Below are 17,873 nucleotides of genomic sequence, written 5' to 3'. Positions count from 1 at the left end.
ATCTGCAGAAGACAGAAAACTATTCTAAACTGTTAAATTGTATGCAAATTGCATAAAATTGCAGGACCACCTTTGGAGGCTAGAAAACTGGGCATTCAAATAACAGATGAAATTTAACAAAGCCAACTCAATTATAACTACATGATGCTAGGTTTCACTGTAGATCAGGGGTGTCAAACTCAATCACATAAGGGGCCAAAATCTGAAAAAAAGGCTAAGCTGCGGGCCAAATTTTTAATTAAGATAATTAGGGGTCCTTTAATTAAGGTACGCTAACCGATTTAGCGCGTGCTAAATGCGCACCTTAATAAAAGGACCCTTAAGTGACTAAGGCTTAGTCTTAGTAGAAGTATAGGGTTACAACGTCTCCAACCCCACACCAGCTCTATGGTGTAAACAAAATAAATACTGTAATCACAAAACAGAAAATAAAATGATTTTTTCTACCTTTTTTGGTTCCAGGCTCTGGTTGTCTTCTGATAACTCACTTGCCAGGGTCTCCTGCCCATTTGTCATTTTCTTCTTTCTCCTTGCTAACTATTATTCTTCCATCTCTGTCCTCCCCTTCCATTTCCCTCTGACATCTTTCCTTTTTTTCGTGTCCATATCCGCAGCTGCAGCGATGGACACCACCATTCCCAGATTCACCATCTGTCCTTTTCTCAACTACCCTTTCATCCAGCATCTCTCACTCCTGCCCCACCACCCCAGGGTCCACCATCTCTCCATTTCTCTTCCCAACTACCCTCCTATCCAGTATCTCTATCCCCCTTCCACACCATCCCTTGTGTCCAACTTCTCTTTCTGTCTGTTCCTTCCATCTCTTCCTCTCCTCTGTTTTATTTCTTCCCCATGCCCCACTCAGTCCGACATATGCACATCTGGACCCCTTCTTCTCTCCCGCCGGGTACTTCTACACCAGGGCCCGCCCCTGTCCCGAAGGCCTGTATGTTTTCCCCCCTTCTTCTTCCTGGTCTCACCTTCAAATTTGGCCCGCCGATCCCACCCTCCCTCCATCCTGGTCTCCTCTGTCCACCAGCACGAACTGCTGCTGCTGTTCACGTGCATCTGCCTTCACCTGGCCTCTTCTTCAAAAAGGCCTGCTGAGGATCACCGGCCGGCTGTAGCGAACCTCGCAGGCCGCTGTCCACCTTGGTAGCACATTCCCTCTGACGCAATCCCATACGTCAGAGGAGGGGCGGGATCGCGTCAGAGGGAACGTGCTACCAAGGTGATCCTAAGCAGGCTGCTTTGAAGAGGAGGCCAAGTGAAGGCAGACGCGAGTGAAGAGCAGCAGCGGTTCATGCTGGTGAGCCAGATTTACTATAAAATTTAAAATGTCTGGCGGGCCAATATTTAACTCACCGCGGGCCAGAGTTTGCCATGTCTGCTGAAGATAATACATTAAAATCTGCTGCTCAGTATGCAGCTGTAGACAAAGAAAGCAAACATAAGAAAATGAATCGAGATTAAACTAAAGAATTTCATACCATTTGCTCCACAGCAGGTCTGTGCATTTCAAAAAAAGATGCCGTGGAACGGGAAAGGGTTGAAAGAAGGGTAGCCAAAATGATTAAGGAGGAGATGCAATGACTGTCATATGAGAAAAGGCTAAAGAGATCTATAAAAGCTGAATGGAGTAGAAAGGGTTGATGTCTCTCTGCAGAAGTACACTCCAGGCTTTGTTTGGCAGACTTGAGAAAACGTACATCTTTTCCTACATTACTATGCCATTTTCTAGCTCTGAAGATTTGAGAAATGAATATTTGGGCACTGAAGGATCAGTTAACCTGCACCCGAATTCGCAACTTCCGTATCTACGGATTCGGTTATTCGAGCTTCCCACGCTTCCTGCTCTATTCTGGCCTATTCAAGCCCAGCATCCAGGTCCCGAGTCGAGGCAGAACCCCAAAGCGCTGCCCTGGTGACGTCACAGCGCGGGCCCAGAGCCTAGGCCTGAAACGGCTTCTCTCGGAGTCAAGGCCTATTTGGTGCGTGAGGAGGAGGGCCGGGCCCCTCGCCCGCGCTTCCTCTTACCCTGCTGTAGGGCGTGGGCCGGTTCCTGCCGCGGCTCATGGCCGCCCGGTTCCGCAGCGGGCCCGTCCCGACGCCGCCTCGGCCCGCAGCCGCGCCGCCTCGGCCCGCAGCGCCACCGCGGGTCCGGCCTCCGCCGCCTCTGCCGCCGCGCTGGCTCCGGTTCATCTTGATGATGTCGTCCAGGGACATGTCCATCTTGTCGCCCATGGTAATGGCGGCGACGCGCGGGCTCTCGCTCCCGGCAAGGGGCTACGAGGCTCACGCCTTGACGTCACGCACGCAGCCAACTAACGGCTGCGAGGCAGCGGCTGGCGTCGTCACTTCCGCTGGCGGCGCGTGGCCAATGGCAGCCGGCACGCGCCAGGCAACGTCAGCGGGAGAACGTTTCGCGCACGCCTCTCCGAGACTTCCGTCAGACGCTTTTCCCGCGCCCCCGACCCGGAAGCGGAAGCCTAGGGTTCACATCAGGCCCAGAGCGGGAGAAAGAGCTTGGCGCTTGGTTCGCTCTTTCCGGTTAGTGCGGCGCTTGCGGGAGGGAAGCAGTAAGGTAGTAGATGAGGGCAGATAAAGACCCTGCAAGGGGGCAACAGCCACTTCTCTAGCGCTGGACATTTTGACATTTATAGACGGTCCCTGTTCGGAAGAGCTTGCAATCGAACTTGGACAGACATGACATAGAGGGTTAGGGATGCAAGACTCAAGGTGAGAGGAGTTGGGAGTTATCGCCCCTGCCCCACCCCTGCCCCACTCCCTCTTACTACTACTACTTCTCACTTCTGTAGCGCTGAAAGGCGTATGCAACACTGTACATTTTGACATTTATAATTGGTCCCTGCTCAGAAGAGCTTACAATCTAACTTGGACAGACAGACATGACATATAGGGGTCATTCCATGTCAAGTGATCAGATTCTTGGAAAGTGCCCTGCTTGACCATCACGGATTTTGATGAAACTTCATATGCAGAGTCCACCATGTCTCAAACGAACTTTGGTAAAGTTTTAGTTTCGCCTGTGGAATATTTGTGGAGATATAGCCATTTGTTTGACCCCATACCACAATGAAATACAGTACGACAATGACATTCTGACAACTTTGAGACACAATATCTCCCGAGCTGTGTTTCCAAAAAAACTGAAACTTAGCTACCCTGCACAACTTTTTGAACTTTTTGCTACCAATAATAATTTTTGCTGAGCACTGATTGAATGCCTGAATTACAGTAAACTTGGCCGAAAAAATTAGTGCTCCAAAAAAAGTCAAAGTTTGACATTACTTAGCTCCCACAATAATTGAGTAATAAATGCGAAATTTGGCGCATAATGTCTCAGTACAACGTTGTTTTCAAAAGTACAGTTTCAACCTCCAAGCTCTTTCCATTAGTTTACAAATTAAGTGTAAAGTTGCTTAATTGTGTAAAAAGGCCAAAAATAGGGTATTTTCAGCCTGCTTTTACAGAAAAATACCTTTCAGAAACTCTTTCAAATCAGTCTCATTAGAAAGAGCATATTTCAAACCCCCTAGAAAAGTGGACTTCATTTTTCAACGCAGGTTAACAATGGCTGAAAAAGGGGGACAAAGTTGGGAGACGTTGCCACGGCAACAACCTCTATTTCAACATAGTTCTGTCATTTTTAAAGTTACAGTTTTGTATTGACGTAGTATTACTACTACTCTATTGCGTTGGTCCATGGTGACATTGTCACTACCAGTTCAAGAGTTTGAACTGGCAACCCCATCGCCATAGGGGTCACGCCCGATAGCTGTGCAATACCAGCCACGGGTGGGCCACTTCGTCCAGGTTCCCAAGCCTCGCATTTGGTTTCTTTGTCAAGGTTCCAAAGCCTTTTGTTGGTATCTTTCTGGTTCCAAAGCCAATGATTAGGGTGTCTTATCCTAGGTTCCCAAGCCTAAATTGGGTATCTTATATGGTTCCCAAGCCGAAGTGAAGTCCACTTTGATTTTAACTGCCAGCAATCTTTATAACATTCTGTTAAATTTTTGAGCCACTTTCTTCAATGCAGTTTCTGGAAATTGATATCGGCGGCCGGATGATGTAACTGAAGGGGCACAAAGCATGCAGATGAGGTGTTGCTCTGGAACCCAACAAACGTCTTGCCTTTTTGGCCAATAAAACGAATGAGCTGGACCGTGAGGATGCATAAATTTTATCAATGCATCATTTTGTTCAATTGAGACTTCAACAACGTTGCCTATCCACCATTGATTATCGTAAGTACAGGCAACATAGTAACCAGGAAAGATTTCGGACACTTTCAAATTTGGAATGGCAGTATCAGAAATTTTGGCAACAAAATTTATTGTGTCATTTGAAACTTTGCTGACACGAACCGAGTTTGAGTCGACTGGTACAAATTGGTGGTGCTCTCTGGTACCGGCTACTGTGCTGCTTTCATGCCATCTTTCTTCTTGAAACTTTTTGCTTTCTTCAATTTCTTCTTTTGGAACATAAATGTATTTAACTCCGTGTATATTTTGGTCACAAAAGTTAAATAGATCCTTTGGCGTCAATATTTGATCCGTTGATGGTCTTTGGAGGCTAGCCCGGGCAGCCAGTCGTTTAGTTGTTCCACCAACTCCATCGCAGGGTGATTTTCCGTGGCTAGTTCCAAAAAAATTCCATTCAGCCTCAATGTTGAAATCATTTCTGTGATTGCACAAATTCACAAAGTTCTTGTAGTTTTTATATTGTGCAGCTGAGCCGTCACTGAAGTAGTATATTTTGGTAATGTTTGTTTGAGTTACCAAAAATTCGATCAACTTTTGAATAAACACGTGTACAGATATCGTATCATGTTGCATATGATCAGAAATAATGCAACAGTTTACAACTTGCAATGTGCCCACTTCATTGAGGTAATATGCAACAAAAGGATGTACCGTAGCTTGTGAATTTTCCCAGTGAAAGCCTTGGGCGGCATCCTGTACAAATGAGTAATTTTCAGCAAAATCCATCAAAACAATCATTTCCGTTTCTTTTAAGCCTGTCTTCAACATCTTCAAATATTCACTTTGATGTTTTGAAATGAAATGGTGGCTTGTCAACTTCCAAATCTTGCTTGCAAGTCTTTCAATAAAGTTGTCCATGGTTAGTACGCTTGTTTCTAATGTTTCACGGTCAGCGTGAACCCATTGCTTAAATTCTATTGATTCTTCTGGATCTAAATCCTTGAATATTTCTTCCAGGTATGCTGTTAGTGCTTCTTCACCAGGGCAGTTTTGACATCGTTGTAGCATACAGTCCTTGACATTTAGGTCGCACACAGTTTTTTCCATAAGAACTTTGTAGTTCTCTTTGACTTTGGCGCCTTGTAGCATGAGCTTTACATTTTGATGTATCGTGCAGACACACACGGATGCACCAACGGTTACACACCACTTTGGCCTGAGCTCACATAATTTGGAAAAACCAATTTCAGTTCCGTATTTGTTACAGTACGCCACGTACAGCTCTTTTAAATTACACAACAGCAGCCGCTTTTGCTTTTGTACTTTTAAACCATTGAGGCGGACTGAAATGCAATCTTTTTTGCCAGGACATATTCTGCTGAATTCATCATCTTCGTAAAAATCTTGAACTCTATTTGCAATTTCTTTTGGAAGGGACTTGCCAATTTTTGCATCAGGTATAGAACAAATGCCTTTCTCTTTCTTTACTTTTTGGGCTGTTCTGACCATGCGCTCTGAAACGCCAAACTTCATTGCTGTTTCCTTTATTGACCAACTTTTTGGGGCCATCGTCAATAAATGAACTTTCATTGACCTGTTGGATATTGCAATTTTCGTTTTCATTTCTTCAATGAGGTCAGTGTAATCTTCACATAACTTGCATTCTGCAGACTGACGAGACGGCCCAACTTCTTCAGCTGAAACTCCAGCAGCAGATGTAATCTTCTTGGCTATCACATTCTGCACATGTTCAATTTTTCGTATCACATAGCCGGCTTTATCTCTACTAGCTAACCTTCAAATTTTCAATGGAGAGGTTCCTAAAGCAGTCAAGCTTTGATCAACTGCATCGGAGATGCTGATATCAAAATCGTCTGAAGATGAAGATGCTGCAGTAGCTTCACTCATTGAAATGTATTGGGCTTTGCACCTACTGCAAAGTTTCTGACCTGGCTTGATATTTATTTTTGCCACTTTTCTAAAATCATTAGACATGGCAAGATCGACTTAACAATCCACTTTGAACAATGTGATTTTTCTTTTCAAATGGATTACAACACGATGTTTGCTTTAATTCGTATTTGTCGAGATACTTTGCTTTGTGGTGGAGGCAGATTTGGTCTTTATCCATCAGTTCAACTTCAGAGCACCGAGTGATAAGCAATTTTTCATCGGTTGACAAATTATGTAAAAAAATGAGCCCACATTTTTTAGAATAAAATGTGCCGTCATGACACTTTGACAACAATTTTTGCCCAATGGCACAGTCTGGCAGAAAAGGATTATTATTAGTCGATTCGTTGGCATCCATTTTAAACTGAATTAATAATAATGTGGATCTGAAAAAGAAAACAAGTTGTAATTTGTGATCTGCATGCAACAAAATTATCACCTCAATTTCTAGTTAGGAATAATCATTAATTAAGAACACTATAATTGTACCCAAAGCTTGAGTAAAAATAAACAGGGAAAAACAGTGTGAAAAGTGACATAATTGTAAGTTGAAACGTAGGCCGTTGCCATGGTGACATCTCCCAACTTTGTCCCCCTTTTTCGGGCATTGTTAACCTGCGTTGAAAAATGAAGCCCACTTTTCTAGGGGGTTTGAAACTTTCTAATGAGACTGATTTGAAAGAGTTTCTGAAAGGTATTTTTCTGTAAAAGCAGGCTGAAAATACCCTATTTTTGGCCTTTTTGCACAAATTAGCAACTTTACACTTAATTTGTAAACTAATGGAAAGAGCTTGGAGGTTGAAATTGTACTTTTGAAAACAACGTTGTACTGAGACATGTGCCAAATTTCGCATTTATTACTCAATTATTGTGGGAGCTAAGTAATGTCAAACTTTGACTTTTTTTGGAGCACTAATTTTTTCGGCCAAGTTTACTGTAATTCAGCCATTCACTCAGTGCTCGACAAAAATTATTATTGGTAGCACTGAATAGAGCTCCAAAAGTTGTGCAGGGTAGCTAAGTTTCAGTTTTTTTGGAAACACAGCTCGGGAGATATTGTGTCTCAAAGTTGTCAGAATGTCACTGTCGTACTGTATGTCATTGCAGTATGGGGTCAAAGAAATGGCTATATCTCCACGAATATTCCACAGGTGAAACTAAAACTTTACCAAAGTTCGTTTGATACATGTGGGACTTTGTGCATAAAGTTTTATCAAAATCCGTGATGGTCATGCAGGGAGCCCTTGATCACTTGACATGGAATAACCCATAGGGTTGGGGTTGCAGAATCTAAGGTGAGAGGAATTAGGAGTCGAAAGCACTCTCGAAGAGGTGGGCAGCAATTTAGCACCGTTCCACTCACATATTGGCAATTCTGGAAGCGTGGTCTTGTCGTTTTGGCTTCAGCACACTACTGCTATTACTTATCATTTGTATAGTACTGTACATTTAACATTCAGTAGATGGTCCCTTCTCAGAAGAGCTTACAATCTAATATGAACACACAGACGGGACATTTCTGAGTTCAGGAGCTTCTAGCAGAAGGAATGGGTAAAGAGTTATCTGAGAGTGAGTGGGAGTTAAGAGTTGAAACAGCTTTAAAAAAATGGACTTTTAGCTTGGATTTGAAGACTGCTAGAGACTGAGCATGATGTGTTGACTCTGGCAGCGTTGTCCAGGCATATGGCAAGGCAAGAAAGAAGGGATGGAGTCTGGTGTTGGCGGTGGAGGAGAAGGGTATAGATAGGAAGGACACCCGATGAACAGAGTTCACGGGGGGGGGGGGGCGAAAAGAGGAGATTGAGAGGGGACATGATCAAAACATTCAAGGTACTGAAGGGAATAGACTTAGTAGATAAGGACAGGTTGTTCACCCTCTCCAAGGTAGAGAGAACGAGAGGGCACTCTCTAAAATTGAAAGGGGATAGATTCTATACGAACGTAAGTAAGTTCTTCTTCACCCAGAGAGTGGTAGAAAACTGAAACGCTCTTCTGGAGTCTATCATAGGGGAAAACACCCTCCAGGGATTCAAGACAAAGTTAGACAAGTTTCTGCTGAACCGGAACGTACTCAGGTAGGGCTAGTCTCAGTTAGGGCGCTGGTCTTTGACCAGAGGGCTGCCGCATGAGCGGACTGCTGGGCAAGATGGACCACTGTTCTGACCCAGCAGCGGCAGTTCTTATGGGAGGTGAGGGGAAGCCTAGGGGGAGACAAGTGAAGAAAGATACTGAGGGGGGGAGCTACAGAGTGAATGCACTTGTAAGTCAGTAAGAGGAGTTTGGAAATGAATGGGGAGCCAATGAAGTGATTTGAGGAGGGAGGGGGGTAATGTGAGTATGGCAGCTCTCGCGGAAGCATTTTGAACAGATTGAAGGGGTGAGAGGCAGATGAGCAGGAGACCTGAGGGAAGTATATTGCAGTAATCTAAGCAAGAGGTGATGAGAGCGTGGATAAAGGTTTTGGTAATGTGTTCAGAGAGGACCTGAAATACAAAAGCGTCAGGGCAAGAATGTTCTTAGTAATGGCCCTACCAAAGGAATTAAAGCTAGGAAAGGACACCGGAAAATTCAAGAAAGGTATAAAGCCAGTCCTTTTCTCAGACTACTACAACTGGAATTATGAAATTGACAGAAAGAGGAAATTAGATCTTTCAGGGATGCATGTAAATAGATTATATGTAGTTGAAATGGCCAACCTCCTTAGGAGGTGTGTAAATATAATAATAATAATAACTTTATTCTTGTATACTGCGGTACCATGGAAGTTCAGTGCAGTTAACAGGTGAAGAGACTGTACAATTTACAGCGAATTTACAAGCATGACAGAGATGAGGCATAAAAGATAAAGGAGATACAAAATAGGACATTTGAGTAAATTAAGCGATCAGTTTCGTTAGGACATTTAATTTTGTTTAACAGGAAGGGAGGGGATGGAGAATCCGGAGGTATATCAAAGGTCAGGTGGGGAGCAAGGAGAAAGGAAGGGGAGGAGTCGGAGAAATTTGTCAAAGAGGTAGGTTTTAATTGACTTCCTGAACATTTGATAGGAAGGAGAATTAGAAATGAGGGAGGTTAGGCATTTGTTCCATTTGCCGGCTTGGAATGATAGGGATCTATCAAGGAATCTCTTGTAGAGGCAGCCCTTTAGAGATGGAAAGGCGAACAGGTAGGCGTTTCGTGTGCGAGAGGGGCCTGCAAGTTCAAGGTGTTCAGACAGGTAGATTGGGGAAGAGCCTGTTAAGGTTTTGAAGCAGAGACAGGCGAATTTGAAGATGATCTTTGCCTCTATTGGCAACCAATAAAGTTTTATGTAATATGGGCTTACGTGGTCATATTTTTTGAGACCGTAGATGAGGCGAACGGCAGCATTTTGGACTATTCTCAAACGTTTGATGGTACTTTTATAGGATCCCAGGTATATAATGTTGCAATAGTCTAGGATGCTTAGGATTAGTGATTGGACCAGCAGTAGAAAAGAGAGGTGGTCGAAGTAATGCTTGATGGTGCGAAGTTTCCAGAGGGTGCAAAAGCATTTTTTGACCTGGGTACTAGTAAGGTCTTCGAAGGTCAGGCATCGGTCAAGGATGACACAAAGGATTTTTATAGTGGGGTTGATAGGGTAGTCTAGACCATTTAGTTTCAGGGAAGTATTTGTTAGCTTATAGTTAGGACTTGCCAGGAATATTTTGTTTTTTTCAGGGTTTAATTTTAGTTTGAATTGTGAAGTCCATTGTTCAAGCTTGGTGAGGATGGAAGAGATGAATTGTTCCGTCTCTTGTGTCAGAGAGGTTAAGGGAATGATGATGGTGATATCATCTGCATATAAATGATTTTAGGTTTAAGTCAGCTAACATCCATGCCAGCGGGGCCAAATAGATGTTGAAAAGGGAGGGTGATAGGGGAGAGCCCTGTGGGACGCCGCAGGGATTGTGCCAGGAATGGGAGACGGTTCCGTTACTGTGGACCTGGTAAGTACGATTGGTTAAGAAACTTGTGAGCCAATTTAGTACCTGGCCTGTGATGCCAATGGAATCAAGGCAGTTGAACAATATGTCATGGTCAACCAGGTCGAAGGCACTGCGCAGGTCGAGCTGAAGAATCAGAGCGCTTTTGCCTAGTGAGAACAAGTGGAGGAGGTAATTGGTCAGTGCGGCTAAGACAGTTTCTGTGTTGTGGTTTGGGCAGAAGCCAGACTGGGAGTCATATAGGATGCTGAACTTTTCTAGGTATTTCGTGAGGTCATGGTTGACAAGACCTTCCATGAGTTTTTGGAAGAGTGGTATGTTGGCAATGGGTCTGTAGTTGGTGGTGGAAGAGATTGGATCCTTGGTGTTTTTAAGGATGGGGGATACAAGAATGTGGCCCAGTTTGGTCGGAAAATGACCAGTGGATAGGCATAGTGTAATCCAGTTGAAAAGTTCGGCTTTGAATATGGGGGGAGCAGATCTCATGATGGCGGGAGGGCAGTTGTCTAATAGGCAATTGGAGTTGGCATATTTAGTGTAGAGTTTGAGAAAAATGTTCCAGTCTGGGCTTTCGAAGTGATTCCAAGTCATGTCTGCTATTGCAGGTTGGTTTGATTATTGGTTCAGAGCTGGGAACTACAAGGGACGATTTCAGGGTGTGAATTTTGTTGGCAAAATGATTGGCTAGGATTGTGGCAGAGGGTGGGAGGTCTGAGAAAGGTCATTTGTAAGAGTCGGTGTCAAACAGGAAGTTGACAATTCTAAAAAGTGCTTTACTGTTCAGAGAAGGGGAATTTATTATTTGGGAATAGTGTTTACTGTGTTTATCATTGATCATTTTTTTGTATTCTTTGGTTTACTAGCCTGCGGCCACCACAACCAGACACTTGGTGAAGACTCTGGGTGACGATGCCAGGCCGAAACGGAGCACTCGGTATTGAAGATGATGTCCCACCCAAAATCTGAGGTATTGACGGGAGGCTGGATGAATGGGAATGTGAGTGTAGGCCTCCTTGAGATCCAGAGAGCATAACCAGTCGTTCTGCTCGAGGAGGGGATACAGAGATGCCAAGGTCAGCATGCAAAACTTTTCTTTGACCAGATATTTGTTGAGCACTCTGAGATCCAAAATAGGACGCAGATCGCTCGTCTTCTTCGGAACAAGGAAGTACTGGGAGTAAAAACCCTTGTTCTGTTGAGCCAAAGGAACCTGCTCGACAGCCCGGAGCTGCAGCAAAGCCTGAGCTTCCTGAAGAAGAAGGGCGGTCTGGGCAGAAGAGGAAGGATACTCTCTTGGAGGATGTTCCGGAGGAACTTGATGGAACTGAAGAGAGTATCCCTCCCTTACGATGGAAAGGACCCAGAGGTCGGAGGTAATAGTCATCCATCGGTGATAAAAATGATGGAGACGACCTCCGATAGGGGGAAAAACGGGGAAAGGCAGAACGACTGACGTTATGCTTTGAAGGAGACAGTCAAAAAGGCTGAGGAGCCTTGGGGACAGCAGACTTCTGAGGCTTCTGCTGCTGCTTCTTCTGTGGATGCTGCCTCTTAACAGGCTGACGGATGGCAGGAGCCTGCTTAGGTGGAAAACGCCGCTGGTAAATCAAAGGTGGGCGTGAAGGACGAGGAGGAGCTGGCTTTGACTTCGGGCGGAGAATAGATTGGAAAGACTTCTCGTGGTCCAAAAGCTTCTTAGTTGCCGCCTCAATGGACTCATCGAAGAGGTCAGTACCAGCGCAAGGGACATTAGCCAGCCTGTCCTGCAGATTGGGGTCCATGTCGATGGTCCGGAGCCACACAAGGCGTCGCATGGCCACAGAGCAAGCAGTAGCCCGAGCAGACAACTCAAAGGCATCGTATGAGGACTGCATCAGTTGCAACCGGAGTTGGGACAAAGAAGCCAGGACTTCCTGGTATTCAAAATGTGCTCGAGAATCCAAGTAGGGCATGAACTTGGGAAGGACAGACAGGAAAAATTCAAAATAGGTAATAAAATGAAAATTGTAATTGAGAACTCTGGACGTCATCATAGAGTTCTGGTAAATGCGCCTGCCGAACCTGTCCATCGTCTTGCCCTCCCTGCCAGGTGGAACAGTGGCATATACCTGGGAGGGGTGAAACTGCTTCAATGAAGATTCCACCAAAAAGAATTGATGGGATAGCTGGGCACCGTCAAACCCCTTATGATGAACCGTGCGGTATCTGGAATCCAATTTTCCCGGAACAGCGGGGATGGAATAGGGGGTCTCCAGACAGCGGACAAAGGTCTGATCCAGCAGTTTATGAAGAGGAAGCTGGAGGGATTCACCAGGAGGTTGAGGGAGATGCATGGTCTCGAGATACTCCTTCGAAAATTTGGACCCAGTGTCCAGTTGAATTTCCAAATCAGCTGCCATCTGACGGAGAAAAGAAGAAAAAGACAGCTGGTCAGCCAAAGCAGTGCCTCGAGAGGGACTCGAGGACGTCGAGGCCTTTTGATCCAATGAGGACGGGGATCTAGATGGAGAAAAAGACCCCACCATGTCCTCGAGATCCGGTAGTGGAGGAGGCGAAGTAGCCTGTGGAGAATACTGAAGAAAAGGCTGTTTCCGATGAGGCGAGGCATGCCTGGATGAGTGCTTCGAAGAGTGCTTCGATCGATGATGCGAGCTGTGTCTTGAAGCAGGCCTGGACAAACAAGGCGAATGTGTCTTCGAGTGTATGGGGCTGGAAGCGGTGGATCGAAGCAGAAGTGGTTGACTGGAAGAACCACGAGGCACTCGCAAAGACTTGAGACCTTGCATCGAGTGGATAGGTTCCAGTGGAGGCATTCGCAAAGACTCTACTCCTTGCATCGAGCGAATCGGTTCCAATGGAGGCATGGGCAAAGACTCTGCTCCTTGCGATGCATGCATCGATACCAGACCAGGCACTCGCAGAGACTCTGCTCCCTGTAGAGAGTGTGCGTACGGCTGAGGCACCGGAGGCGGCTCGACCTCGTGGGAGACCTCCGCGTGCCCAGGCTGGATTTGAGAGAGAAGCTTCGACCCCCTTTGTGGTAAAAAGCTGAATGAATTGCTTCTCAAGTAAGGTCTGGAACGAAGCCAGCAAGGATGGATCCGCGTCACCAATGGGACCACCTGCACGGGCTTCGTGCTCCTTCGAGGCAGTGTGAGAGTGCTTGGACTTAGAAGCCTTGGGCACTTTAAGCACTACCGGGGGAATGGGCTGCTGCTCTATCTGACCTGAAGAGACAGAGAAAGGCACCGCAGCCTGCGTCGAAGACAGAGCCGGAACAAACGAGGCCGGTTTGATGAGGCTCGGAGCAGAAGATGTGGAAGCCTGGAGAGCCTCGGGAGAGGCAGATGGTGAAGCACCCTTCGATGCCAAAATCTCCATCGAGACTCCATGCTGTATAGCTGCTCCCACAAGATGCAACGACGCTTGAAAGCATGGGCTGTAAGTGTTGAGCAAGGCCGGCACGATTTTGGGAGGTGTTGAGGCCCGAGACACCGAAGACAGCGTCGATGAGGGTCCGTCAGTGAAATTGCGCGCTGGCACTTGGAACACTTTTTAAAACTGGTAGCAGGCCGGAAGAGCTCCGCCGCAAGATCGAAGCCGCGGGGCTGCGGCCACATGGCCTGCCCGGTCGAACAGATGGAAGAAATTTTTATTTTTTATTTTTTTGGAAAAACAAAAAAAGTACGACAAATCAGCGATTAAGAGAAAAAGAACCCAAAACCGCGGACTTAAGAAGGCACAAGTGAAAATACTTCACGCAGAGAGTCGAAGACAGACTTCTCGGCTCCGCGGAAAAGTAAGAACTGAGGAGACGCGCCCTGCGCTGGGCGGGAAGGCACTCACGCATGCGCGGAACTGCCTTCTGTCCCTGGATAACAACTGTTACAGTAAGTAACTGTGCTTTACTGTTCAGAGAAGGGGAATTTATTATTTGGGAATAGTGTTTACTGCGCTTATCATTGATCATTTTTTTGTATTCTTTGGTTTACTAGGTTTACTATTGCAGCTAAATATAGTATATTTAGCTGCAATAGTAAACCTAGTATATATGTAGGATGATCAATACCCTCCAATCAGGGGAGAGTGAGGCGCAGTGGTTAAAGCTATAGCTTCAGCACCCTGGGGTTGTGGGTTCAGGGCAAGTCACCCTGCTGCTTGTGACCCAGGACAAGTCACTTAATCTCCTCATTGCCCCAGGTACATTAGATAGATTGTGAGCCCACCAGGATAGACAGGGAAAAATAAACCATTCTGAGCTCTCCTGGGAGAACGGTATAGAAAATTGAATAAATAATCAATCAGTGACATCAAACGAAAGAAACTGTACGATAACCTACTAGCCACACAGGCAGCAAAACTAGACCGCCAACTCTCCAATTTACAGATCACAACCCCAGACTACAAAACTTTCAGAAAAGAAATAAAAACCCTGCTATTCAAGAAATACTTGAAAACAAACTAATCACCACAGGAATCATCTCAGTACCCGGAAGCAACCTGCTCTACTCTACACTTCCTCTGGAAATGTCCAGATAACTTCCTATGTAATCCGCCTTGAACCACAAGGTAATGGCGGAATAGAAATCACTAATGTAATGTAACATGCCAGTAACATGAGTAGGATGATTGATTATGGCATAATTATGCCAGTATTAATAACACCACTACAGAGCTCTGTATATTTCAGGATAGAGACCATGTATTGTAACACCATCACAAAAGCTCTTTGTAACTCTGTATGGTAACATCTCTACAGAAGCTCATGTAGTGTTACAGCTTTACAGAAGTCCAGGTAGACCACTCTGAATTTATTCCCCAGTTATTAGTAGCGGTTTAGAAGTTCTCAATAAACATAAATATTATAGAGAAAGATAAAACAGGTTTTGTTGGATCTGAGCAGAAAAGGAGAGAGAGAGGAGTCAAAAGGTCACCTTGAGGTTGCAAGCTGATGAGATAGGGAGGAGGAAAGTGTTATCCACAGAAATAGAGAACAGCGGAAATGAAGAGCTGAGTTTAGGTAGAAAGATGAGAGAGTTCGGTTTTAGTCATATTCAGTGAGACATCCATGCAGCAATGTCTGACGGGCCTGAACTCTTGTAGAGACATCAGGTGTGGAGAGGTAGATCTGTGAGTCAGTATATTGAAACCATGGAAGGAGACAAGTGTACCAAGAAAGCAGGTGTATATGGAGAAGAGGAGAGGGCCCAAGACAGAGCCTTGAGGTACACCAATAGACAGTGGGATGGCAGCAAAGGAGGATACACTGAAAGTGCGAAGGAGAGAGAGAGGAAGAAAACCAGGAGAGAACAGAACCTTGGAATCCCAGTGATAGGGTTGAGGAGCAGGTGATGATCGACAGGACCCCTGCCCCCCAAGCATTTAATCGCTCCAACCTTCAGATGTCTTCTGACATTCTTATAGCATATAATATGCATCTCTTACATTGCAATCATATTTGATATTGATCCCTATCCATCCTTGCCATTTTCAAAAGCCTGCCCAGCACTGGCCTTAACTTCCCAGTTACTGGGGTGCCCTTTGAAGCCTATCTATTCTGCCATAAGCAGGACACAGACCATGGAAATCTGCCCAGCATTGGCCTTCTCAACTACTGGAGTTGCCATTTAAGAACTTCTAAGTTTTGGTTTTCTTCCATCCTTTTCCCAAACAGGGATCCTCTGTGCTTACCCCACTTATTTTTGAAGTCTGTCACTATTTTCATCTCCATCCTCTCCCCTATGAGCATTGGAGCACTTACCTCGGCAGCTTTGTAAAAGAAGCCCATGGTTTAGAGTTAATCCATGAAGTACTCTGAAAACCATAATTCAAATTTTAAAGCAGTTTATATGAATAAGCAGCCAATAAAGTGGGACTCTCTTTTACCGTAGTATTTTGGAGAATTTGTAAGTGGAGAAAAAAATTTTTCTGTGCAGCCCGCATATAGAAGATTACAGTATTCCTGAATACATTTAAATGATAGATTTTTTAAAAAAAATTTTTGATATGTTTAATCAGCATTGGTTTATAAAACACATCCTGAGTCACTTTCTTAATATCTAATCTAATCTAGTATGTCTACTACTATTAATTATTTCTGTAGCGCTACCAGATGCACGCAGTGCTGCACAGAGTCAGAAAGAGTAAGAAAACAGTCCCTGCTCGAAAGAGCTTACAATCTAAACAGGCAAGACAGACAAACAGGATGTCATGAAAACAGTTAAGGGGAACGGTTAATCAGTGGGCTATATTGAAAGCTATATCAAAAAGGTGGGTTTTCAGTCTGCATTTAAACAAGGGAAGGGAAGGGGCTTGACGGACAAACTCGGGTAGTTTATTCCAGGCATAGGGGGCAGCTAGATGAAAGAAACAAAGTCACTAAGAGTGATTTATCTGAGGAATGGAGTTTCAAGGTTTATTAAAAATTTCTTATACTGCTTAGTCTAAAATTCAAAGCGGTGTACAATAAAATCTATTATCAGCGGGATGCGATCCAAGATGGCTGCTGACTAGCTTGGCTGAACGCTACGCACTGGAGAACCTCTCTAAACCAGAAATTTTTTTTTCTTTCTTACTTTGGACTTCAAAATGCCCAAGCGGAGAGGAAGGAATTCTGCAACGACCTCGCGGAACTCCAGAGCGGCCGCTTTGGGTAACATTGAGGAGCTCCTGCGACATATGCAGGGGAACAGTTAATCAGCTAAATCCGTAATAATATTCAGCATATAAATACCAAGATGATGTTAGACCAGTACAGTTCTTCTGTGTCAGTTGTACAATCACAGGTTAAAATGTCAACAAATGTAGAAAAGTAACATGTTTATATCTGTTTATTAAAGTTTCAAATCTAAAACAGCAATAAAAAAACAACACAGTAAAGCATATAGACTACAATACAAACCCTCCACCCCCCATGGGAACAGCAGCACACAAGTACAAAACCAAAAGGAGTGCATCAGTTCAAAAGTCTGCTTCTGGCAGTTGGAGTAACAGTAGAACAAAAGGGTAGCCAGCACCGAAGAAACAAAGTGCCCAGTTTAGAGTCCATTGTAGAAATAGCAAGGCATTCATACCCTGCTAGGTGAATCAGTTGAGTACGCCAGTGCATGATCGTGAGAGGATGATGAGACAGCCAGCACTGAAGGATAGTTTTCAGTCCCATGAAAATAGCTTTTGAAACAAATGCCGCACATCCTGGCCGAACTGGGAAAAGTGTCCGTTGGAACCCAGGTGCAATGCCACAAAAGCTGTTCCAATAAGTCTGGATACTAGGACAGGTCCAAAACATATGACCTAAAGTGGCGTGGGAGGCCGCGCACTTAGGGCAACAGTCCGTAGGGCAGAGATGTGCTCGATAAGCTCTATACGGAGCAAAGTAAGCCTGGACCAAAAATTTATAATAACGTTCTCTTTCAACTGCAGAAATAAACAAGCGAGCACCCAACTGAACACTTTGCTTGATCAAATCCCCTGAAATCAAAATGTGAAGATCGTGGGACCAGTTGGTAGCCAGCCTCTCATAGTCCAAATCTCCACCGTAGCGGTATCGACACCTGCACTGTTAAACAAAGAGATTCAGACAGTTCCTCTTGAATGTCCTCCACCAAAGCAGTTTGGGGTAGGGAACAAATATAATGTTGTAATTGTCTATAAGAAAACCAATCTTTATTTTCCAGTTTAAAGGAGTCTTTCAACAATTGAAAAGAGTGCATAGTACCATCAGCCTGTA

The 17,873-nt window shown here is 44.7% G+C and overlaps 2 protein-coding genes across 3 annotated transcripts in view; one reads left to right on the top strand and one right to left on the bottom strand.

The window, feature by feature from the left end:
* ALYREF (Aly/REF export factor) overlaps positions 1-2,381 on the bottom strand; it is a 127,259-nt gene extending 124,878 nt beyond the window's left edge. Inside the window, 1 exon segment of the mRNA XM_033960518.1 lies at positions 2,038-2,381. Within this exon segment, the coding sequence (XP_033816409.1) occupies positions 2,038-2,244 (207 nt within the window). The 5' untranslated portion in view covers positions 2,245-2,381.
* Positions 2,382-2,422: 41 nt separating this feature from the next.
* Positions 2,423-17,873, top strand: part of ANAPC11 (anaphase promoting complex subunit 11) — a 33,983-nt gene continuing 18,532 nt past the window's right edge. The window contains exons 1-2 of one of the 2 annotated variants that reach the window (XM_033960520.1): positions 2,423-2,550; positions 11,008-11,111. The gene's annotated coding sequence lies outside the window, so the exon portion shown is untranslated. The remainder of the gene's footprint in view (positions 2,551-11,007; positions 11,112-17,873) is intronic. The other variant, XM_033960521.1, reaches the window with a different exon arrangement.

Source organism: Geotrypetes seraphini, chromosome 10 (genome assembly GCF_902459505.1).
Source record: "Geotrypetes seraphini chromosome 10, aGeoSer1.1, whole genome shotgun sequence".
NCBI lineage: Eukaryota > Metazoa > Chordata > Amphibia > Gymnophiona > Dermophiidae > Geotrypetes > Geotrypetes seraphini.
This window is presented reverse-complemented; position numbering and strand designations above follow the sequence as displayed.